General features: G+C 37.8%; 4 protein-coding genes across 7 annotated transcripts in view; 2 read left to right on the plus strand and 2 right to left on the minus strand.

The window, feature by feature from the left end:
• The window catches only part of LOC116286646 (isoleucine--tRNA ligase, cytoplasmic), a 23592-nt gene extending 22478 nt beyond the window's left edge, over window positions 1-1114 (plus strand). Inside the window, exon 35 of the mRNA XM_089038636.1 lies at window positions 558-1114. Within this exon, the coding sequence (XP_088894762.1) occupies window positions 558-622 (65 nt within the window). The 3' untranslated portion in view covers window positions 623-1114. The remainder of the gene's footprint in view (window positions 1-557) is intronic.
• LOC116286647 (uncharacterized) lies at window positions 650-9348 on the minus strand. 4 transcript variants are annotated; one of them, XM_031693201.2, is made up of 2 exons: window positions 8854-9348; window positions 650-3551 (listed from the first exon to the last, which is right to left on the minus strand). In XM_031693201.2, exon 2 carries the CDS (start codon window positions 3522-3524, stop codon window positions 1617-1619), a length of 1908 nt encoding a protein of 635 aa, XP_031549061.2. In that variant the 5' UTR covers window positions 3525-3551; window positions 8854-9348; the 3' UTR covers window positions 650-1616. The 4 variants fall into 4 exon arrangements, with proteins under 4 accessions (XP_031549061.2, XP_031549060.2, XP_031549062.2 ...); XM_031693200.2 differs by lacking the exon at window positions 8854-9348 and adding an exon at window positions 6151-6369; XM_031693202.2 differs by lacking the exon at window positions 8854-9348 and adding an exon at window positions 5191-5289.
• A 1741-nt stretch (window positions 9349-11089) lies between these two features.
• LOC116286671 (protein Wnt-16) lies at window positions 11090-18931 on the minus strand. The gene is made up of 4 exons (XM_031693238.2): window positions 18456-18931; window positions 18087-18325; window positions 17693-17982; window positions 11090-12215 (listed from the first exon to the last, which is right to left on the minus strand). The coding sequence occupies exons 1-4, from the start codon at window positions 18521-18523 to the stop codon at window positions 11748-11750; spliced, it is 1065 nt and encodes a 354-aa protein (XP_031549098.2). The 5' UTR covers window positions 18524-18931; the 3' UTR covers window positions 11090-11747.
• On the plus strand, window positions 13199-15733 carry LOC148905925 (uncharacterized). Its single transcript, XM_089039348.1, has 2 exons — window positions 13199-13601; window positions 13897-15733. Exons 1-2 carry the CDS (start codon window positions 13390-13392, stop codon window positions 14213-14215), a joined length of 531 nt encoding a protein of 176 aa, XP_088895474.1. The 5' UTR covers window positions 13199-13389; the 3' UTR covers window positions 14216-15733.
• Window positions 18932-25082: the final 6151 nt, after the last annotated feature.

The following is a 25082-nucleotide window of genomic DNA, read 5'->3' on the forward strand; positions in this document are numbered from 1 at the left end:
AGAGCCCTTATTTCTTACTGCGCATGCTCGACGAAATAATTGGGCTCTAGAATACTCCAATATTTCCTGTGCTGTGATTGGTTCTCGAGAACAAAGCAAGATACCGGAAGTAAAAATTACAGTAGTAGGGAAAATAAACAAGATGGCGTCTCGAATTAAGTACACCAAAAAAGCCTGTAGGGCCGGATTTTTCAAAGTGTTGTCGGTTTTGTAATGGAAATTGTATTGATGTCCATCCAATAGATATTTTCGGAGTTAATTTAACTGAAAACCATCTTCAAAACCTAATTTTCCAAGCGCAAATTCACATGCTCGTTGAACATCGTCCGCCATTTTGAATTTATCTAGTCTGTCATAATGCGCATGTGCGAGAAACCCAGAATCTGGGTCTTCCGGTTTGGAGTTTTCCAGAGCCCAATTATTTCGTCGAGCATGCGCAGTAAGAAATAAGGGCTCTGGGTACGAGATTGGAAATGCCGCTGTTAAGTCCCATTTATAACTACCTATCGTTTATACCAGGGTCACTAATTTTATCCATTTCTCTATCATGATTCCAGTTCTAAAGCCTGCAGAATTGAAGAAAATCCACGGGACTACACTCTACGCGTTTGCTAGGAAGTAAAATAAAGAATCTAAGTATTAACAGGCATTCATTGATCTGGTGAAATACTTCAGAATTTGTTTTTATTCCCTGTTAAACGGAAATCGATAGTAACTCGTTCAATACAGCTTCAAATCGATGTAGCACCATCCCCTCACCTGCTCCTGTTTCCCATCCCTTACCCTACCCCGCTGCTCAAAATGCAGTTAGATTATCCTACATAACATATCTCATAGCTTTACCGCGGAGCTTATAATCGTGAAAAAAGGCTTTGTTAAGTTTTGCTTGTTATCAGAGCTGAATGCTAATGAATTATAAGACGATAGTTTTAAAAGATTAACGAGTTTTGAAATATTTTCAAAGATTTGTAAAAAAAAGAGTCCGCTACCGAGAAGTTGCTGTATTTCTGAAGAAGATTATTATGACGAGCCCACAGTTTATTGGATCGTAGCGGTTTGTAACATGCGCAATAACATTTTTTAGCCCTCATAAACCAAACTTCTGGACACGGTACACATGTGAGTAGATTTTTCTAGGTTTCTCCCTTGTTTCAAGGATTTTTTCCTGGTTCTTCACTGCTCTGACTTAGATCAGCCCCGTGGCTGTTTCAGGGTTTAATAAATAGACCTCTTAACTTTAGGCGTAATTTTTTTCCATTTCAGACCACGTGTCATTCGCTAGAGTATCGTTTCTTTGTTTAACGGTTGCACATCGGAAGACACATGAATATGGATACAACTCAAACACAAAATAATTTATTCTCGAGAATGACATGCACATCGTCTGAAATGGGAAAACATTGCCCCCCAGGAAAAAAAGTCTATCGAAGCTTGTATGCATAGACCCCTAGCACTGACTCCCGAGAGGAATTGTTCTGGGGCACAAGAAACAATGGATTTTTTTCCATAAGAAAAAATGGGCTATTGTTTTTGTTCTCCGGAACAACTCCTCTAGGAAATCAATGCACGGGTTATAAGTAGTGTGTTTGTTAATTATTATTATTTCAATAGTTTTTTTATTGTTCACTAGAGTCAGGGGTGCTTCTCCTACAGTACTCCACGGCCAACGTGCACCCCTGTACGGGTAAATAACATAGCATACAAGGCATAACGAGCGATAGCATCCCAAGAACACTCCAGCGGCAAAGACAACCGCCATCTGGACCAGTACAAGAGCAGGGGTGCTCAGCACAATGTCCTTCGCTCTCGTCATCCTTCGTACAGTGATAAAACAAGGCCTTCACGCAACACATGCATGTACAGCAGTCGATCAAATCCTGACATGCGCCCTGGTGTTTGAACGAGTCATCGCAAGGATCCACGTCCTGGTACTCGAGCTGTTGGCAGAAATTAGTCGTGACTTCCGGAGAGACGACAGTCGTGCTTGTCAGGATAACAGGGCGAGCAGATAGAATGTTGTGAGCCGAGTGAAGACGTTCATGGAATTGGAATCGTTTATTAAGATATGCAAAGTACCTCAAGGGGTTTGCTTCGGCGTGTTGTCCGCGTCGACCCGTGGAAGAACTCGTTTTTATGTTTCCCGTCACTGGCAACGACTTACTTCGTTTCCCCTTAATTTTAACGATTGCCTTTAAAGTATTGTTCGAAGCTTGATTACTGTAGCGGCTACAGCGTTCGACATTGTTTTTATGTCGCAAGTCAACGTCTTTGCTACCCTCGCTTCTCTTGCCATCTTCTGTATTGCCGAGTAACTCCTCCAAGCTGCCTTTTCTTAGTTCTGGGCTTGAAAAAGTTCTTGAAACTTTTGTTTTATTATCTAGTATATCAAACGAATGAGGTCTTGGGAACGCAAGCCCTAGAAGAGGATTCTTTGCGGGCGTTTCTTCTCTTTGTAGCTGAGGTATCCTTGGGTTGTAAACTGGCGCCATGGTTGTCAGTTCAATATCTTCATTTCCGCGCTTTGTTTGATTTTCTCTTGTACTGTCGTTTGCATCACGATTCATAATTTCAAGATGGCGATGCGGTGTTGATAAACTGACATGAGATGGCAGTTGTGATTGTTTTTCTCCTCTTTTGTCGGTTTTCGGTTCCTCTCTTTGTCCCTTGTAGTTGACAGAACGTTCCTCTCTTGAGGACTGTTTTTGCATTGTTGGTTTCGCTATTCTCTCCCGTCCGTTTTCTGTTTTACCATTTGGTACCCTCGCCTCAGCTTTTGCTCGATTCATGTTCAAGTCTGGTTTACCAGCTACCCTGTTCCTCACGCGTGGGTCTTCCCCCATCGCTTTTCGCGCAAAGTTTTGTCTGTTTTCCATCCCGTTCGTTAATATATCTTCCCTTTTGTCTGCCAAGGCAAAGTTTACGTTTCGTTCCTCCTGTCTTAGAACCATCCCGAGAGGTTTAGGCTGATCAGTTATCACCGCATTTTGACTATTCCCCGGTAAATCGTTGGAAATCCCTTGATTCAGATACGAGTAGCTACTCGGTCTTCCCTCGGAAATCTTTCGCCTCCCTTTCGAAGTAATACTCGGTTGTGTGCGACCTGTTGATCCAGAATTACTTGGAGCATTCTTGCTATGAATATCAGTAATTCGGGTAAGATTGCTTTCGTCAGGATACCTTGAACTGTGGGTGATCAACTGACTATCACTGACCAGTCTTGTTCTGACTCGATTCGTCGAACTAACAGTCAAACCTTCTCCATTACGTCTTGCAGTATCTTGAAGCGTGACCCTCTTATGGCGCTTAGCAAGTCTTGAATCGTTCGTGTGTGAGTTCTGAGAGTTAGGATTGCCACTACCAGTAGTAGATGGGTGCCTTGTCTGTGCCAAGGAGGCGTTATTATAAACAAGGTCACAGTATTCCCTGCCTAAAGTCTCTTCCGTGTTGATGTAAACGTTTTCATCTGCTGTTTTGTCGCCGCGTGGAAGATTCTCCAGAATCGAAGAGTCGAATTTTGAAGCCATTCTGCTTGTTTCCTTATTGACAAGAAACTGCAAACAACGCATGAAAATTTGATGTTAATAGAGTGTAATGATTTAGCTGGTCATACTCTAAGCTGTCATGGTGTTTTTTAAACTCCTATACTTTATTACAATGGTATCTTGGAATATAACCGCTTTTTTAAACATATTACAAGCACGGAAAGTGAGTGGGAAGGTGCGCTGTATTCATTTGTTCATGCAGTTCAGTGTGTGCGCAATTCATTTCACAAAAACGGTCCCCATCTCCGTTCTACCCAAGGGGCAGTTTGTTCCTTTTCTCATTCGTAAATACCACTGCGTTTAATGACTAAGGACTAATTTGCACAGGCTTAGCCTCGTTTAAGAGCAAATCATTTGTAAAAGTCAACTAATTTAAAGAATGCACAAGTTATTTAATACCAATGTTTCAAATCTCATGGAATATTAATGCTATCTATGAATAGCTGACTTGTAAACGAGGCTAAACTTGTTAGAATGAGTCTGTGGTATTTAAAAACAGCGGCATGCATCGATGCGAAACTGGTGTATATGCCGTCTTCACCACAATGCATTGCGGTTTCGAGGGTGAAAACCGCATTTAATATGCTGAAGACTAATAATAATATGTTAAGACAACCAGAACTGATTAATCAGTATTTTACAGATGAAAGCAGGATTAATACTGAGACCAAGTAACAAGCTGACAAGCAACTTGTATATTCACATCAGACTAGGCCTAACAACGTAATTTCCTTTTAGCTTGAAGCATGAGGTAAAAGGTAAAAATGTGATTTTTGCGTATTCTAGCCAGAAAAGTAATTCTGTTCAATCTCAAATCGCCTATTTTAGATATCGGACCAATATGCGTATTCAATTGATGAAGAATTGTGGGAAATGTGAAACTGGCCAATTTGGGCCACATCTAAATTCCGACTCTCTTATCCAAAATTTATTATTTGTTCCACGTTTAAGTTAAAACAGAGATATCAACAAACCTGTCCTTCAACACGTTTATTCGATGAAGTACCCTTGGTATCAATGTGAATTGAAGATACTTAAGCACCCGTTCATTGAGTAGTACTTGAGATACACTATTCGTGGTTCGATATTGTCATGACTGTGACTATCATTCCATCTTTTTATTATCATGGAGTGTCGATTAACGTTTAGATATTACAGTATATACCATTGATCATTTCTCTAACAGGTTTCAGTTGTGTCCTAGTAACCATACGAGTTCGACAGACTATCATTCCAATCTATCTCCTTATCATAACGTAGTCCACATGAGTAGCATTTAGTATTAGAATATATCATTAATCACGATTTCGCAGACAGGTTTTCCTTACCGATTCCATGCGCTCTCGAGTTTGTCATGCTTTTTCTCTATTTTCTTGAAGCCTTTTGGTTGGAGATCGAATATGGTGACATGGTTTCAAAAAGTACGTGTGTTTATCTTCCGAAAACAATTTCCGTGTATTGTATAATATTAAAAATTCCTGTTGACTATAAATACGTCAGGAATATGTCGTGGGTTTAAGAGCTTTGGTAATTAAAATTCAATCTAAAAATCCTGTTAGGAAAATACTCGATTGACGTCAGATAATAACATTATACATCTCCAAGGTTGCGCCGAATAGCTTGCTAAAAAAAATCCCCACACATTTACCTTCAAAATCGAACTTAAATTTCTCTGGAGGCATCGAAAATACGATAACTGTCGTTTCCGCTACGTTGACTACGAATTGAAATAATAAGAATGACGTCAAGTCTTCGAGCTGTCTGAGATGTGGTCACAATGAATGCTCCTGAATGAATCCGGGTCGTAAATAGATAATGCCAAATTGTTGAAATTTTAAACCTAGGTTTTCAATGGAAATGATACTCGATCATTACTGGGGTATCCGTATCCGTATCAGTTAGGGTGCTTCAAACGTTCAACATGTCGGCAAAGGAAAAAGTAATGATTGTTTCAAAGTTAAAAATAGAAATGTGTCTAGATATTAAGGTGTCTCGATGGTGTGACGCGCACACAAACGTGCGCAGTGGGAAAAATACAATGAATTTCGTGCTTTTGGCCTTCTACTCTCTAACTTTTACCATGATGAATATAATAACACTACTAATTGATAAAATAAATAACTGCCATCGAAGATTCAATATTGACTCTAACCAATGCGAAGTATGTCATGCTTTCTGCGTAGCTACAGTTTCGGAAATTATTTTTAAAGTTTCTTAAACCTAATTTTTGGCTTCTAAAAGATTCGGTATTTAGTCAGTAGGCAAACTTTTGACAGTCCCGGCCCTGATGTATTTAATAATTCGCATGACAAATTATATTGTCATCAAAATAGTATTTCTCGCTATTGGCTATGGCAACATGGAATATAATGTCAGATTGAGTCTTGTTTTGAATGAACGTTTTAGATCTGAAGACGCTGATCCAAGCGATGTTCGGTGGGTGCTTATGACCTCCCCGGCATTCCTTCCCAGCATTTTGCGAAAAAGTTTACAGAATCTTACAGGTGAACCCTCGAATTAAGGTCCACGCGACTCTATTTCAAGTTGCAACAACATTAAAGACAACAATTTGTCTCAGTTCTTGGATAAGTTTCTGTTGGTAGCTTACCGGCATCTTTCCAATCACTACTTAAGCTCTTTCGATTTCTCTCGAGGTTTTGTTCACTATATTGAATCCAGCATGTCATCAGCCATGGCTTTTGGACTATAGCAGCAATAGCATTCGATGTATAATGATATAAAATTGTAGTCAAGATATGTGCTTACATCAGTAATGCTCAGTCAATCATCCATGGAGGTTCAGTATGTTATTCAAGAGAACCACTTGTTTATTGCGTGTTATAGGAAGCTAAGGATAATGTATACGTGTCGAAACGTGCGTCGACGTCAGCGTTAATGAAAAAAAAATTTTTCTCAACGAAAATAATTAAGAGTGCGTAAACTGATTTTGTAACGCGTTACCTGAATGCACAACTATAGTAATCAACATCGATAAATGTTATACGACAACGGCCTCTTAAAATTAATATTCGAGTAGTATTTGATAAGATAGCCAGTCCAGGGTAAAGAGGTTTATCAGGGTACAGGGCCGGGATAGTATGATCCGGATACAGGGGAAAGTATGTTCAGGGTACCCTGAACATACTATCCCCTGTATCCTGAACATACTATCCCCTGTACCCTGAACATACTTTCCCCTGTATCCGGATCATACTATCCCGGCCCTGTACCCTGATAAACCTCTTTACCCTGGACTGGCCATCTTATGTTCAGGATAGTATGTTCAGGATACAGGGGATAGTATGGTCAGGGTACAGGGGATAGTATGGTTAGGCTATAGTCTAGTCAGAGTATAGTCTGGCCAGAATACAGGCGATGGTATCGCTAGTACAAGGGATAACCTGTTTAGGGTATGGGGGATAGTCTCGGATACAGGGGACGGCGCGCGTAGCATGGGAAATCGGTGCAATATACTACTAGTATCAATATATAGTTACTTTCTTTTTTGCCGTTTTAGATATACTTATTTCAATAAAGTCAGTCACCAAAAACCTAGAAAGCTGTGATCGCTGAGAATCACGGGGAAATGTTTTATATCCAAAAAGTAAAGCTTTTGACAAAAACTGCAGCAGTTGAGGATGCTCAGAGGAGGTTAATTTGTAACTGGTAGAAGATCTCAAGTCCATCAACAGTTATCAAGCGGTTGAAACATGTAAAATGTATCTACCCATAATCCTTGCCGGTCTCAGCCTTGTAGCTTTTCAGGCGACTAACTTTATTGAAATAAGTGTATCAGACAACTTTATCATTCCTGACAATACCTATCAAATGGGTGCACCATTTTTGTAGACATGACGTCCACCACGAATAAAACGTACTTGATATATGAGATTATATCTTATTTTTCTGAGGTCTTTTGATTGTCATTGTGTTATATTGCCCCTAGGCTTTGATCCCTACACGAGCTTTCATTCACAAACTACACTCGATCCCTGCTTCCTGAAGTACTTGTAAATGAAATTGACAAATTACCGAAGATTTTCGTTTGTAGAAGGAACAAAGACCTTGCTATTGCAATTGTTCGTCATTATAGTAACTGCTTTTCAGATTTCTTTCCGGCAGAATCAATTGAATCATTCATAGTTCCTCAGTGTCACGTTTGCGAATTTCTTGCACTAGCGGTCAATGTAATTTAAAGTGTTTTAGTGTCATTGAGCCAAAATGAATAGAATTCTGGAAACGTTCCTTCAAAAACTTGGCTAAATCGACACTTGGTCTTACTCCATGAAAATTTGAACAATGATGACGAAAAACCGGGTTTCAAAAGTAACTAACGAGATGATATATAATTTCCATTTGTCGCAGAAAGGATTTTGCTCGCTTCCGGCTATAGCTTCGGCTCTACTTTTCGAAATTAGCATATTAAATTCAGTATAAACCCTTTTTAGTACGTCTCCGTTTTTGTTTTGTTTTTTTTTCCTTTTTTTTTTTTTTTTGTGTGTTTTTTGTTTTTTTTTTTGCCCTGAGGCTGACCCCTTTTGAATTACGCTCTTTTATGCGTGTGTTCCCTACGTCATAGTTTCACGAGAAAAAATCTATTCCTATCGGCCGAATTTACTAGTAAATGTAATATATTTGATCTTCGTTTTAGATGATATGATTTATTTTATTGGAAGGTGAATGCAGAATTCGAAGAGCTGAATGTTGATAGAAAAGTTCTCATTAGGTTCGTTTTGTTTTTGCATTCAACAGATCAGTCCATCTCCTTGAACCAAACATTTCATTTTCCAGTTTAATTTAAGTATTTTTTTACTCTAATTCCTATTGGTTTTTTTTTTTTTTTTTCAAATTAGACAACTTACTAGGATTAAAATACTCATATGTGAATCATGAAGCATGTTCGAAATTCTCTTCAAATTGTACGGTGAAGAAAACAATTAATCGCTTTTAGTACTGATTTTTTTCAAAAGGATTGAATTTCCGTTAGTGGAAAAATCTACGAGTTGTTTTGAAAATTGATAAATAATGCTAACTCGTTAGTCTATTCAGATGACAGTTAAGAAAAGCTATGTTTGATGAATATTATAGAAAGATATTAAATAAATACTTTGTGGACAGGGGAGAGAAAGAGTGTATTTAACCGCTATTTTCTGTAACACATAAATTCGTACTTTATTTAGGTCGATATACTACAAGTGGAAAATGAGAATTTCTAGTAAAATACAAGGAAAACCCCCGTTAAATAAATCTTCAAAAACATAGTCCAGAATGTGAAAAAATATATATTTATATAAGGAAGTTATTGATTTACCTTAACGAAGGATTGGTTTGAGCTTGGCAACTCTCGAAGAAAGGATGGTGTCTGTTCTCATCATTCCCTTGCTAAGCTTGCGTGGCGTCAAAACTCCTCTCTTTGCATATAGAGAGTCTTGCTCAAGTTGACTTTCAACTGGTGAATGACGTCAAGCAATCTTCAAACTGTCTATTTGGGTCAAATGGAATCGAATGAATTTAACATGGAACTGGCTCAGAAATTTATGCTACTTTTTGTAAACACTCACGCAAATAAACCTCTCTTCGTTGAACCAGGTGATTTCACTAATCTTGTGGGAAGGTGAAAACAGGAATATTCAGCGAAGTTAGGTGACATTATTTGTAAATCATTTCCTCTTCCAGTCAGAGTTATTAAAGGTTAACTAAATGTTGGGAAGGTGATAGATAATAAACGCCTAAAATAAAGTAATTTTGCCTCTTCGATCGCGAGAATAACTTGAGAAGAAATGTAGACGATAAAATGTTACCGTTTTCGGAGGGCAAATAAAAAAGACAAATACCGCGATGATATTATGTAAAGTATTATTGAGATTAGATTCCTCGTTTTAATGTTAGTGGTAATAATCAAATATGTAATTTAAAGCCACGCTGCCTGTGACAGTAAAGTACGTACCGCTGTTTGAGTCGGAACTCCGAAGCATAGAAAACAAGAATTGTCGCAAAAAAATACTGTAATCGTGTTAATAAAAAATTCGATTTTTTTTTTTTTTTTTTTTTTTTTTTCAAATCTTGCCACCATACACAATGATTCGAATCGTGATAAGTTTGATTATACGTTTGAAGAATGAGTATAATTTATTATTAAATGTTCTTCTGCTCAAAATTCAAAATAAGTTAAGATTAGAAATATTTTCAGAATGATATGATGTGACAAGCTTAGCCAGTCAATGCTAGCAGGTTTTTAAGATGTTTGAATGAATATTTTTGACTAGTTATAAGGAGTACGTCTGCTATAATTCCAAGTTTAGACTAGAGTTGTGTATTTAATAATTGGCTGTCAATTCGAATTTTCCGTTTCAAATATCAGAAATTAAATAAATGGGAAAGAAATTTTAAAAAGATAGAAAGGTATCGGAAAGAAAAGAAAAGGAGAAAAATAATAAAAAAAGAAAAGATGAGAGAGAGGAAAAATATAGAAGGAAGAAAGGAACTCAAGATACGAAAAAAAAAGAAAGAAAGAAAGAAAAAAAGAAAGAAAGAAAGAAAGAAAGAGAGAAAGCAAGGAAATAAGGAAATAAAGGAAAATTAAGAATAGAAAAAGATAAATCATGCTATGAACGGTCATTGAACGGATGGATCAGCAAGCGCGTGCTTTCAATTGAACAGTGATGCATGAGTTTCAATTTTTGGCTACTCTATTTTGTTTTTTATAATCATGTCGAAACGACTACGTTAATGCATTGAGACACATTCGTATGTAAAAATACATCTTATCAGATCTAATTCAGCTCAGAATAGTTCAATACGTCTATTTTTATAAAAACAATTTTAGTATCAACTATTTTTAAAGGACTTTGTTCGCTGTTTTAATACCTTTCACTGACACAACGAGTTTCAAAATCGTAAAATATCCTTAGATAAATGAAAAACTTCGAACTATCGCTTTAAACTTGTTAAAACCTATTCTGGTAGTGAACATTACAATATCCAAATATTTCAATATTTATTTTAGTATTTTTGTGTAAGTGTTTTTGAACTACATTGTTTTTCTCAATATTTATTTTGGTTCCTCCATAGACTCGAGAGTTGTTTTCATTCATCAATTGTATATTTATTCGTGCTGTTTGAAATCCTTTTTTCATCTTGTTTTTATCGTCATTATTTACTCGAGCCGAAAATTGCGTGGTAGTATCTTTACTTCCTTGTCGTCAACGTCTTTGTCTTTAAAAATGTTCTATATATCCGTGTCATCTCCGTCATATTTATCGTGTTTTTATCTTGTGTTTATGGTGTTTCTATAAATAATCGGCGTTGTGGGCAGTTCGTGATTTATGAGGCCAGGCTCTGAAAGGGGTAAAATGGGACCTGGAATTCGCCATTTTCGGGCTGGGAAAATGGGATGTTATGCACTGGGAATGAGATCACTGCACAAAACAAGAAAAAACAATTAAAATGGGCTTTTGTCAAAATGGGGCTGGGACTATAGGATAAGGACCCCTATCAGAACCCTCATTGCAAAAAGAATAAGTTCCTTATTTGTTGCAAAAAAAAAAACGACTTTATTGACACTATTACGTTTGAAAAAAAATATAAGCAGGTCACGAAATTTTGATTTTATCATATTAAATAGATATTTATATATATTTGCTTAATATTAAGTGTTTACATTATCCTGTTAACCAGCTATCCTATGAACTGTGAAATTCTAAACTCCTGTCAGCGTCTGCGATCCTGGGTCAGCGGTGCTATATGAAAGACATTACGTCATTCATGCTCACTGATTTTTCATCATTATTTTTTCATTCAGTTAGCGAGTAGCAGATTTCTAATCACAGCCGAAAATCCATGCAAACACCGTTCGTTTTTCAAACTACCGTTTCTACTAAAAACTTCACATGTAGGAAGCTATAGCTTGTCGAAACGCACTCAAGTACAAAACATGTTGCTGTGGTAACCAGTGACGTCATCGCCGCCTCCATCTTGGTTGAACCGTATGTGCGATCATTTAGATTGTCGCTGTTGATCGTTCAACGTTGTCAATCATTTTATTTCAACCAACATGGTTGCAGGGTCTTTAGCTAAAAAGAGCTTTTCAACCAATAATAATATGTTTTTTTGGTCTAGGACTTAACTTGTTAGCTATCGTACTAAATTAGTCAGAATCTTATTCACACGAGCTGTTTTAGTACCACTCGCGCATGCTCAGTTTCGTCATTTGCAGGTATACTGGTCCTTAATGCTCTCGCACACCTTGCATTTGACTTTACAACACCAGATAAACTTACAAGCGCATTGGCGAGTTTCTCGGATGGTCCGCGTGTTATAGCCACCTCCGCAACACAAATTCTCGCACCTGTCACGACCATCGGAATCCTTCTTACATTCTCGACCCGAGGTACCGACGATTCCAAGCCGAGCGTTCCGCACGCAGTAGTTCGGAGAAGATTGTAGATATATCAGTGAAGTGTCAGGGACATGGACTTTCCACTTCTTGCGGTCTTGCCTTCGAAGTTTCTTTTTTCTTCGGACGTACACGACGGGGATAGCGTTGAGGTATTTGTCTTTAAGGTAGGACCCAACTTCTTCGAAGTTTGGCACAGAGTCCCAGCAGGTTTTGACGGCGCAGGAGCTGGAAACACCATGGCAACGACACTGTGGTTTCATAAGGGTCACAACGGCCTAGGAACGAATGATTAAAAATGAAAGTTAAGTGAGAAGTCTATGCGTATGTCGCCCGTGCTTCTGTAGGGAGCCTGCGAATGTAGTCTTAAAGTGGGAAAGGCAAGGGAAAAAATATCTGAGCAGTGTAATCGCGAGGCTCAGGTTCGATCTCTGAACTCGGCATCAAATGTGAGCCGAATGCGTTAGGTCTTTCCCTTAATTCGAGAGACTAGTTCTCCGGATTCTTCTGTTTTCAAAAAACCACAAAACTTAATAGCGATAAATTCCAATTTCATATTTGTGAGCTAGCCGTGTTCTCACTTAGATCAGCCCAGAGGTTGTTTTAGGGTTTGATCTGTGAGTTAACCATGCCCTGACTTAGATCAGCCCAGAGGTTGTTCCAGGGTTTGATCTGTGAGTTAACCTTGCCCTGACTTAGATCAGCCCAGAGGTTGTTTCAGGGTTTGATCTGTGAGTTAACCGTGCCCTGACTTAGATCAGATCAGAGCCGGGTTGCTTTAGGGTTCAATGATATGTTGTAAAGGATTCGTCTACATTTGACAGGCGAGACGTTCGACGCATAAGGCATTAATTAGTGCAGAATATATGAAAACATTAAGGGAAAAAGAGAGGGAATGGTAGCAGTGTCGCGGTGCTGCATGCAGAATTGTGGGGCAAAATATTGGAAAAGAATATTGCTATCCATTGCACGACAATCTCTCTTTGAACTTTAGAAAGGCGAATTCTAGCAACATTACAATGATTTTATTGAAAAAATATATATATCTTCTAAAGAAGTTTTAATGTCCGGCCTAGTAACAGTGAAAGCAGCTCTTCGTTTTTCGATTTCCTTTTCCGGAATTTTTCGTTTAAAGGGCAACTTACCCCCCAAAATGACCCATTTTTAAGAGAAAGTACATCAAATGAGAAACACAAAAATTCAATTTTTAGAGGGGATAGAGCATCCGTGTTCCTAAAAAAATAATTTTAAAACATCGCATATATCGCTCTGGTGGCCGCCATCTTGCACTTTTATCGCGGGCTCAGAAAAACAGGTAATGACGTCACAACGTCATAAGAGTTCACGGCGTCAAGTTGTTTACAAGCGTTTGGTTGACTTCTTCCCCTGTTTCTGAGACGTTTTACTCAATATTTTACGAACGAAATACGGCCTGGTCATTCAATTAAAGGCATGTCAGAGTCTAATTCTTTTTCCGAAGACTCGGACAGCTCGAGAGACGATTTTGCTCAAGAATTTTTAGAAACGGACGAGTTTGTTTTACGGCCATATCAGTTCGAACCAGAAATAGAAATCTCCTCAGATGAAGAGTTCAGAGAAGGATCTGACAGTGACATTATTGAAGACGATGAACAAGAGAACAATCGACCAACAAATTCAGATTGGTAAGTTTTACTTCTTTCTTATCACGATAAAACTCAACTACGTATCCATTTTTTACAGTCGTGTTTACCACTTTCTTGCACTGTATATTTATGCATTTTAATCTGCCTCACGACCTTTGCAACCAAAAGCAAAACCAACTGTCACAATTAAACATCGCTTGGTTGTCAATAAGTTATATACTGTAGGACACAGATTCAGGGATATAGTTGTGTCACAATTTGTGTTATATACTCTCACTTGGGACAATCATTGATAGTGTTCAAAAATACTAAGGATTGTTTTATTTGTTAATAGGTGTACCTGTGGTAGCTGCCAAATTATGGATACAATAGCTGAATGTATTTGTTGCCAAGAAATCCAAAAAGTAGTTGCAACATGCCAGTCTGTTGTTGAAGATGGAGATGCTGATGAACCACCACCATGCATTACTCAACATCCTGGATTCTTACCTGTTTGTGGCAATAAGTATGTTCTTCGAACCGCATGGGCTCAGTACAAACAGCAATACAGAGATGCTTATGAAGGCCCAGAGCACAAGCAGTACAGACACATTGCATATAGACAACTAGCAAGATGGTGCTGGAAATTTCATGACGCGCTTGATTTAAATTAAAACCTTGTGCTAATGCGAACATACCGGTTGTGCTTTGTGGTTTGATCGTAACTAGAACTGGAAATTGCTCTTTTACGACGGCGACGTACGTGTGGGCACTTTTATCTTTTTGGCTAATGATCTTAGGTGGAAGTTAACGATAACACTCTATTAGAAAAATACGCGCTATTTTTTCCGGTCTCTCGGAGCAGCCGCGCCTTGTGGCGAGAATTTCTCGCTGGACTTCATAAAAATAAAAAAGAAGGCGGGTTGTACAAGGAAGAAAGAATTTGAAAATCGTCGTGGTTTTTTGGTGATCTTATTTGACACGGATATTTATTCTCGAGTCGACAAAAAAATGCATATTTTTTTCCAACTAACTTTGCTTTCTGTAAGTAAGCTAATAGTATACGCGACAAATATTCAATCCTCAGGGCCATCACTTCGTGTTGAAAAAAAAAGAGAGCATTTTTTAAGGCAGTCAACTAATTATGTCACTTTTCGTGACCACTCCACGTTCGAGATCCAAGATGTTCACAGTTCTCAATAGTTGTTATCGACCTTTATCAGGACATCATCATCTTAAGTTACGCTTAATTGAAAACATTGTAAAAAGATAGCTCTTGCTATTGCCAAGAGCATCAACACAACCTACAGCCCTTTTTAAACATTTTTTGAACTGAACAAGCCAATTAGGATTGTCAAAAACAAAACAACATCTAAGTACAGTTGATATCGTTTAACGACGAGATAAGTTCTTCTTTGCTTCACCCTCAGGGCTTGGTCAAAGCGATAAGCTGTGAGTGATTCGTGAATTGTTCAAAGCCATCACACAGAGTGATGGTATGTAACGAGCATCTGTGAGATCGCTCACAATTCAATCAAGGTTTGATTATTCTGGCTGGGATTTTTTGCACTAACGTCACACCCCCTTCTGAGAATGAACTCCGTGTTTTGTCTGCTTTCTTGTGCGTTCGCTTTGAGACTGGTTGTTTTCTCAGTTGGGTCAACGTAAAATATTAGTCTAGCTGTGGTTCTAAACCCTGAAAATAACTCCAGTGCATTTCGTGTTGCCTTTAAGGCGCCCTTTCCTGCTGTGTTGTATCAATCTATTTGATTCCTTGTAATTGGTCCTGCTACTGTGTCTGTTATCAAGCGATTGGAATGGATGAATTCGCATTAGGAGTCGTGTATATTGTAGGATTGTTTTAATCCTATAACAGATTTGCGATTTATTCATAGAGCGTGGGCGAGCACCCATGCTGCACAAAGATGCTTAGAAAATCTGAAAAATCTTGGTGTAACAAACAAAAAAAAAAAAGATAAACAATTTAGAAAAAGACAGGAGAAGTAATGCGAACGGAATAAAGACATGTTGGCACGTAGTCACTAGATAATCTACTTATCACATAATTTTTCGATTAATTTCGTACACTTTTTCTCCGGGACATTTTTTTACAGCAATGAACTTATGATTTATTCCAGACATTTGTAATCGGCAGCAAAATAAGATAAGAATTAAAACGACGTTCATCTGTATTTTATTTAGTAACTAGTTCTTTTTCCTTCTGCATTTAGAGATAACTTTGTAGCACAGACATTAACTATTAAGTTTCTGTAATCGAAAAACATTATCAAACAATTTCCGAAATGGCTCACTTATCTAGGTTGACATTCTTGATTATTGCTGATGAACTTGATTAGGAATTGTTTGATAATCTGAGCCAGGCAAAAGACGTCGCAATGATTTTGCTCCGGGTTGATTTTCTTCAAGATCGTTTTACAAATTTGAGGACGAATCATTATCAAGTTTGTCAAATTAATTTTTTATTTATTTATTTTTTTTTTTTTTTGCTGGAGCTGTGCAAATCTTTGTTCAGACCTTAGCAAGCACTACCGAATCGAAGATTTGATTCTACAACATTCTAAATGCTTTATAATAGGAGGTTTGCTATTGAATCGTACCGAGTATCATTTGGCCGTCATTGCAAATTTTTTCCATTTAGTCGTTTGCAAATGAAATCGGCCTTTTTTTTATCAAGGTTGCCTTATTTAACTAATAAACTGACTGCAAGTCATTGAAGACACTAAATATTAATATGAAGTGTAGCGAGCAGCGATGAGAAAGACTGCATTGTTGATTGTGGACAATCTATTCGCACATAAACGCGAAATGTCGGGAATTTTTTGGTCATATTGATCCAAATAATGCTCAAGAAAGAAATGACACGTTTGTCAGTGCCTTAGTTCAAAGCTTTCCAGCACTGGAAGATAAGTTGACCTCCCCAGGAATTGGTCACTGCCTTTTCTCATGATCAAGTCTAATCAAGTTGAGACTTCTTTCATTTAGCTCGTAAAAATCAATCAATACGACCATCCAACGACTAAGCTGAACGGTTAATTGATGCTCAAGATGTTGACATAACTTGAGATCTGTGCAAACCTTGAACACAACACCATTGGAATTGAAAACAGCCACTAGCGGATTTAGAAACGCTACTGGACAAGACTCAACAAACATGGAGACAAGGGGTTTCCGGTGAACGTAACAAATGACTCAGAACCCAGGTTTAAAATTGAAAACATATTTGAAAACATATTTGAAAGCATTCCAAAATCTCACGAAATACTGGTATGTTTGTATAGTTGGGGTAAGACGACCTTCTTCGGAGCTTGAATTGGTAGTTTGAAGAATAAAATTGTTGTCAAGGTTTTACGAACACGACGCAATACTACACTTTTGTTATTGCGAGTTTTATATTTTAATACCTTTAATAAAAGTTTCAATGAAAAATTCTTCTGCGAAAAAAAAAATTCATTCCCTTTGTCTGAGAGTTTAGTAAAGTACTAGTGTGCAATTGAGATTGTAATAATATTTTTATAATAGAGCTATTTTTAGGGTTTGACTATCCAAATTATGCCCAATTTGTAACTAAAGATGAAGGCATCCAAAAGAAAACTTGCCACGAGCAAGCTTCCACAAAGTGAGACAGATTAATTAGCCATTTACGGATTTGCAGCAAAGTCTTGGCCATTCTTAAAGAGTTACAATCGATCCTTTAGCATTTGTCATCTGGGTGAGGTTAACTTTTAAATGCTTGCCTTTTTGCTTTGCTCAGTCTCACATGTGTTTTGTCTATCAGAGCATCGAGAATGAAAGGCATCTCTTTAGAGAAAAGTCAAAATAGAACTTTGTAGAGCTTATATTAGGTCAACTTGGCATCAAAAGCAACGCAATATGTTTTCAATAATCGCCAAGGATTTTTTCAAAATTTTCAGTCTAACAAGAATAGAACAACTGTGGTTTGAATATCTTCTATGGCAATTTTATGGAGTCCCGTAGCGGAAGCTGCATAATTTCTTGCCATGTTGCAAAGACGAGAGTTGTTCAGTGTGAAATTGGTTCTGTTTAAAGAGGGACCCATGTGCGATTGATCAAAAGGTTGTTGGCCTTCCTGTCAACCGTAAAGGACCCAAAACGTGATATTATAGACTCACCTGGCGACCTGCCTGGTTGTTATGCAGATTCATCATTGCTCGTTCCCTGCTTATGGAACGCGCTCGACGATCATTTTTATCAGGAGCATCGACGAAGGTCTGTGACAGCCATATGGCATACTTTACATTATCGCGACACCCTGCTTCTTTCCAGCCGCGTGCAGGAGAGTTCTTCTTTTTTATGGAGTTACAAGTACACTCTGTGAGGTTTCCTCGGCTACAAGACTTGCTGACTGCGTGGACGACCCCAGCGGATGTTATCGCGTGCACGAACGCTGTCTCTTTGCTCCCTAATGAATAAAAAATTAATCAAAACGATCTAAATAAACGCAATCTAAAGTGAAGAGTAGTGAAAGCAAGAATCGAGAGATTTCCGGCTATAGATATCACCTACCTATATCAAGCAAACGTCCAAATACCGTTGCATCATTTGATGTTGAACAGTTCCATCGTTCATGATTAAACTGTTGCTTGCATTCTTCAATGGCAATCTTGGCACCTTCGCTTACACTCGGAATCACGTCAGGTTTCAAGATACACATCTTACGTTGCTGTGACGAAAGTCCTGGCACACGACTACAACTTGAAACTACAGAAGAGCTCTTGGTCCCGAGAGAAGCGACCCCCATCCACCTAGTCAAGAAAAACATTGAGAATGTATTTGGTACAAATGATAGTACAATTCAAGAGAACTCTTATCGCATTAGTGCAGGATGGCTAGAATAGATGTCAAAGTAGTTGAGAGCTGATTTGTTCTACTTACAGCCAGGACGTATCGACTTGCCCCATAAGGAGGAACAACAACGCGAAGATCAAGGACAGCCTCTTCATTATACTTCTAGTTCAAAGCGCTCGAAATTTGTTAAACGTAGAAAAAAAACTGATACTTAACGTAAACAGTCTCTCTACACGTGATAGCGATAGCCGAAGCTTGACGAGTGACTGCCTGCCTTTTATTACAAGTAGCTGGTGAACGAAAGGTCTTCACTTGTGACAAATCAACACTCTTTTGACACCACAAGGGTTTGGTTGCCTCTATGTTATCGTACCCTTGGTGACGTATTCAACACTGGATCGAACACCCCACTTGTATTGATTTCAGAGCTGATAAGACGACCTAGTTTAGAATCCTGTGGCTTAGGGCTTCAAATGGCGTTTAGTATTTTGACATATTGAACGTCAGGACTATCGGAGCCGACGGTGTTCATCCCTTGTTTGAGGCGTTTAAAGTGGTTGTACAGTTAGTGAGGGATTCTTTAGAGTACCACTTAATGGTATTCGTCCGGTATGCGTGATTGTTTATTAAGCGCTGAAGGAGGGCGGGACAATTCGGTGATTAGCTTTCGATTGATCAATCAAGAATGGTCGTCTTGTCACAGCACTACCCCAGCTGAACGACGGAAGAAAATATCCAACACAACGAGAATTAATATCATTCCATTTACTCAAAGGAAATAGCCAAGATATTTACGCAATCGAATCAAAACAGCGAGAACTTTAGTCACTTAACTTAGGAATCGTGCCTCGGGCGTCTTGATCTTTACACAGACAATTTTCCAATTTAAGGCAATGATGAGGGTTAAGAATACACTAGACATTTTTCTAGCGATTCAGAAAAAATATATATTCAAAGACAAGTAAAATGTAGGCTCAAAGAGCTGGCGCGTTTGGATAATAATCTGAAAAACAGGAACTCGCGAAAGCTGAATCAACATTTATCCTCCTAAGTGTAAAAGAATGATTGCGTTTTCGGCCGGCGGAGTTTATTGATTTGTCGTTCGATAAATTGTGGTTTTTCGGCCCGCAAACGTTTCACCGGCGAAAACGACGCGGCGTTAGTGTTGACATGAAATGTTCAAGTCAAGAGCTGCATTAAGGGATTAGTCGCATTATATTTAGTAGATGATGATCAAATTATGATATGCATTTTGTTGACTTTGGTGTTTGTTTTTCGTACCATGAAGCCAAATACCATCTCGAATGGTCACCGACATCAAACAATGATATAGCAATATTGGCACTCGATTGGCGTGCTGATTAAAATGTATGGAAAATCTTTAAAATGCTCAACGAAATGGGCCTTTGGTAAAGCCCAACTTGCAAGTACAATTGTCCATTAGGGCAATTGGACCGGATATATATGGTGTCTGTGAACATGAATGCTACTTTATTCGAAAGATGTTGGAAATGATTTGGCAAATACCTTCCGACACGCCTTGACAAAGCAGTCATTACCACCCACGTCTTCGATCAGTCATAAAACGAGGAGATTATTATAAACCATTATGGATAAGCAGTAAGTTCCAGGTTAATTGCTTGACGAAGTGAGTAATCTATGGAAATGTATGATTACAAATTTCGTGAAATTTGGACGAACTTGTCCTGTCATGAAGTGGTCCGTCATTAACTGACCCACTGAGTTCCCTAATCAATCAGTTATCCATGTAATTGTTTATCAACACCAGCTTTCCTAAGATCAGAGACATCATTGAGTCACTAATTTTTGCCTTCATTCAGTGATAAGCAACACGAAATCTCACGAGTCTAGTCTAGATTTTGGTCAGTTTACTTGCCAAAATAAAGTTAACCAAAATAAAATCATGGTATTACTACATGGCCCTGTTATGAAGTATATATATACATATATCGCTTGTAATTTGTAAATGCAGTCATGATAACGTGTTTAGAATTATTTTGCAGACCGACACTGAAATTAAGCCCATGAAAAACAACAAATAAATATTAAGTTTTTTTTTATTGAGGTAATAGACCGCTGGCTGGTTCAAGTGGTAGTTATAAATACTCTTATCCTCAGTTCATACATCGTTCCTTGGCTGTTCTGACTGACCTCAAGTACGAATGACAGTGTTCAGTGATGGAATTTGACTGTTTTTCGCGGCTCAGTAACAAAGACTAGGGAGATATACTGGGACCATCTTCTAGGGTCATTATCGCTTATCATTAAGGTGGTTCAGTGATACAAATTCGACCCTCTTATCACTCCTGCATGGTGATAAGAACTATTTCATTATTTAAAACACTGAACCGAGTCAGTGTTACAGACAGATAAAATCTGATCTCTTCAGTATTGTTTCTAGTTAAACTTTGTTATATTGATTTATGTGTAAATTCCTTTCCTAAGAAGATTTATAGTAGCTGTTGTCACATCACGGAGCTCCTTCAAGTTGCGCACTTTCTTCATAAAAAAGGACCACATTCAATGGATTATCCTTGCAATTATCTCAGTATAAAAGTAGACTGGCTGTCTTAAAACTATCTGATAAAACCCAACTATATTCTTTGCCATAACTGATTCAAATAATGACGTCCCCGAGTAACGCTTAATCGGATAACATCGGTAACCGGAAGAGACCAGAGTGAAGTTGGTGTCAGGTTTTAGAGTCAGATTTTTGAGTCAGGTTTTCGGATCTACTGTCAGATTTTTTCCGGGGGGCGTCACATCATGTTGAACACAAAGTGCTCTATATTCGTAGAAACGCTTTGATTTACTATAAAACCCACACCAAGCTTTACTCACACGATATTTCTTGCGATTCGTTGTCTTTGGGGATCGAAACACTCACCTCAAAGAAAATAAACAGCGGTTTCAGATTTTTTGAGCTGTTTTATCTACTATCAACGGGCTTCATGCCACAAATACTTCGAGTACCGCTCCCATATATCGAGTTACCGAACCCTTTTATTTCAAAATGTTGACGCACTTTTGCTTAACGAAAAATATCCATGCTTTACGTCGAATAAGCCAAGCCGTAGTTTGATGTCCAAATAAACTGTCGATGAAGCAGTACACATAAAAGCATTAAGAAATATCACTTGATGTCTGATTTTTTTGAGTCAGATTTTTCTGTCACGCCGCGTGAGAGAGTGATCCACAAATTTCTCTTTTCAACCATTATATTTTTCTTGAATTTTGACATCTCCCAACAAGCGTCATTTCTACGGGATCTTCATGAACGCATTTGCAAGTCAAAATCTAGTCTCCCCAAGAAATATCACTTGTTGTCAGATTTTTTTGAGTCAGATTTTTCTGTCACGCCGCGTGAGAGAGTGATCATGTTACAAAGCAGATTACAATACGTGATTATAGGGTTTAGTTAGCTCAATGATCTGAACACACAAAAGAAGGCGTGCGGTTTTCACGCCAAGATAAGCAATGTGATAACTACTTCTAATAACATTTCCAATTATCACCCATTTATCACTCAAACAGAATCTTATTGATAAGATGGTCTAGGAGGTCACTGTTAATCTTTTTCCGTATATAAACGTCGTTAAGTAAACACCGAAACACCGAAACACCGAAACACCGAAACACCGAAACACCGAAACAGTACCAAAACGAAACACCAGTGTACAAATACTTTTCAATATAATAGTTAAAAGTAGTAGATTAATGAATCTTTTGATTTTGAGAGCAGCTGACATCATTTAAGACCAGTTTACAATGTTTTAAGAATCGTATATCTGGAAAGTTTTATGTCATCACCTTGCACACATTGCGGGCGGCCACACGGGAGCCTGGCTTTATATTGCTGGTGGTGATGGATATGATGCAAAAGTTACTCTGTTGGCGGTCGCTCGATCAATCCAAAGACGAAAACACGAGGAGGGATGGGACGTCCGAAATTGTCAAACCACTTGTGGATATCAAGCTATTGGATACCGCTATTCATTACTTCTTATAGCGTGTTCATACTTTTCGTTTCTACTGTGCCGGCCGTATTTATTGCATCTTTATAAAGTTTAAAGCATATAATTTAGTGTATTATGACTATGAGCTACGTACGGAAGCTTCTAGGGGACATGCGAGATGCGAGTTGTTTAAAATGCGAGATGCGAGTTGTTTAAAATGCGAGATGCGAGTTGTTTAAAATGCGAGTTGATTAAAATGCGACATGCGAGTTGGAAGTAAGTCTTAATAATCGTAAAAATCTCAGTCCTGGACGTCGTCCTGCATCTAATAGCTTCTAAGTAAGTCCTCAAAACGAAGTGCAAGGAATTCAGCCCGTAATAAAATGTAAGAAGATCTCTGTATATTTGAACATATTAAAATAAAACGAAAGGAAACTAGGGAATACTTACTTTACTCAGACTCGGACATCAGGAAGAAATGACGTCATTCGCAATAGAATCAGCAACTCGATCGCATGTAGCATTTCAATCAACTCGCATGTCGCATTTTAAACAACTCGCATGTCGCATTTTAAACAACTCGCATGTCGCATTTTAAACAACTCGCATCTCGCATGTCCCCTAGAAGCTTCCGTAGCTACGCCGAAGTAACCGCTGGGTACAAGTCCGTTAAGGAAAGTACAGCTAAAGTCGACTACTCTGCGTTCCAGCAGAGCACCGAAGATGATGCCCTGGCAATTGCAATTGCCAGGTCATTAAAGGTAAGCAAATATCTGAAAATATCTATTTACTATTTACTATTTAGCAATATATAACTGGTGCTACTTCATTGGTATAATTATCATAGCGCATTAGATGTTGTAACGAAGTTGAATTAAAACATGTTATTGGAAAATATCTTGTGTGTGTTGTCTCTGTTTTTTTTGTTTTGTTTTTGTTTTTGTTTCCGGTCTTCAATTTCTGTAGAACTGAGTCATAAGCTTTCATAGCTGCCAGCAAATTATAGATTCAAAGTATGAGAATTATCCTGCTTTTAACAAAGCTTGACAAAAAATATCACGACAAACTAAAATACCATGAAAAATATAAATTATTTTTCTATAAGTTTTTTTTTTTTTTTGATTTATACATATATTTAGCAGGTTTGTGTAGTTTGAATCATAAATATTGAACAATGATTTAAGCTTTTTACCGCGCTCGAATCACGGGACATTTGCTTTGGACGAATCATGTAAAACGATACTTTTAAATTCAATTGTGCTTCAGTTCTGCAATGTTCGGCGCGTAAGAACTTATTTACATGTTTCTTGGGTCCATCTGATGATGTTGTGTTAGCCCAAGAACAAAATTAACTGCTCATTTTTCTTACAGCGAGGGCCTTCATCAGTTTAGTTTTTTTAAAGTAATTAATCTATGGAATAGGTCACGGTCACTCTGTCACGTTGCTCTATTTAGGTCTCAGTCACGTTTTAATCCCAATTATCGGATTATGACAGTACAGAGTGATGACATAAAACTTTCCAGATATACGATTCTTAAAACATTGTAAACTGGTCTTGAATGATGTCAGTTGCTCTCAAAATCAAAAGATTCATTGATCTACTACTTTTAACTATTATATTGAAAAGTATTTGTACACTGGTGTTTCGTTTTGGTACTGTTTCGGTGTTTCGGTGTTTCGGTGTTTCGGTGTTTCGGTGTTTCGGTGTTTCGGTGTTTCGGTGTTTCGGTGTTTCGGTGTTTCGGTGTTTCGGGGTTTAGCAACACCCACCAAGAAGCCTTCACGAAAAAGGAGGATGTTTCGCTGTCACCCCAATATTTGTTTAATCAAATATGGCAGTATTGTCTTGCATTAACGGAATCAAACAAAATCCTTTCTTCCCAGTCGTTTTTTTACAATGCATGCAGTAAGACTCTATTCACTGCGTAACCTCGTTTTTATACTCCAGCCTTTTTTATTGTACTCATGATACACATTCAAACAGATTGATGAAGCCGTTAAAGACCCTACCATCATATCGGTTAGATTGTTGCTATGTAGCTGAATGCTAACACTAATCGTGGGAAAATTTCTGGTCACCAAGCACAAAAGGAGATGAGGTAAAAAGGAATTATATATTTTTTTCTATTGTTTTCCCCCTTTTATCCGTTCAAAACCAATCTTCCAATACTTTTCGTTTATTATAAACGATAATAGAATAACCCATTTAATTTTGTTAAAAAAAATTAAGGAGAGTCGGCGTCCTTCCACTCATCCGGTCATAGAAAATACTGTTGATGTTTGTGACGAAAGCGATTTGGAAACTCTGAAGAATGGACAATGGCTTAATGAGAGAGTAAGTAAACACTTTGGAATGAAACAATCGTAGATAAAATATATCTTTGCGTTTCTATTTTATTTGTTTTTTGAAAGCGATATTTGCTCCATATGTGAATGATTTACAGGTTGTGAATGCCTACTTAAAGCTAATAGAACGGGAAGCAAAGAAGGTAAATTTTTATCTAGGTACCGTAAACTATTTGAATCATGATTATCGCTTAAACATGCAACTCAGAGGAATGTGTAATCATCATTATTATGTTCTTCATCATCATCATCATCATATTATTATTATTATTATTGTTATTATTATTATTATTATTATTATTTTTATTATTAGGCAAATAATTGCAGAATAAAGATAATTGAAAGCTATATCCTTCAAAAGTGGCACAGCAATAGAAATGCAGTGATTGC

The sequence above is a fragment of the Actinia tenebrosa genome, unplaced genomic scaffold, assembly GCF_029948245.1.
Source record: "Actinia tenebrosa isolate PJP-AT-01 unplaced genomic scaffold, QUT_ActTen_1.0 PGA_scaffold6__47_contigs__length_16458017, whole genome shotgun sequence".
Taxonomy (NCBI): domain Eukaryota; kingdom Metazoa; phylum Cnidaria; class Anthozoa; order Actiniaria; family Actiniidae; genus Actinia; species Actinia tenebrosa.

What these genes read in the sequence shown, in the direction of transcription:
- LOC116286671 (XM_031693238.2), bottom strand. Translation starts at nt 18,523, where the DNA reads ATGAAGAGGCTGTCCTTGATCTTCGCGTTGTTGTTCCTCCTTATGGGG. An exon ending in CAAGTCGATACGTCCTGGCT is followed by an intron (nt 18,326 to 18,455) that starts GTAAGTAGAACA and finishes TTTCTTGACTAG; the next exon opens with GTGGATGGGGGTCGCTTCTC. An exon ending in TGGACGTTTGCTTGATATAG is followed by an intron (nt 17,983 to 18,086) that starts GTAGGTGATATC and finishes TTTATTCATTAG; the next exon opens with GGAGCAAAGAGACAGCGTTC.
- LOC148905925 (XM_089039348.1), top strand. Translation starts at nt 13,390, where the DNA reads ATGTCAGAGTCTAATTCTTTTTCCGAAGACTCGGACAGCTCGAGAGAC. An exon ending in CGACCAACAAATTCAGATTG is followed by an intron (nt 13,602 to 13,896) that starts GTAAGTTTTACT and finishes ATTTGTTAATAG; the next exon opens with GTGTACCTGTGGTAGCTGCC.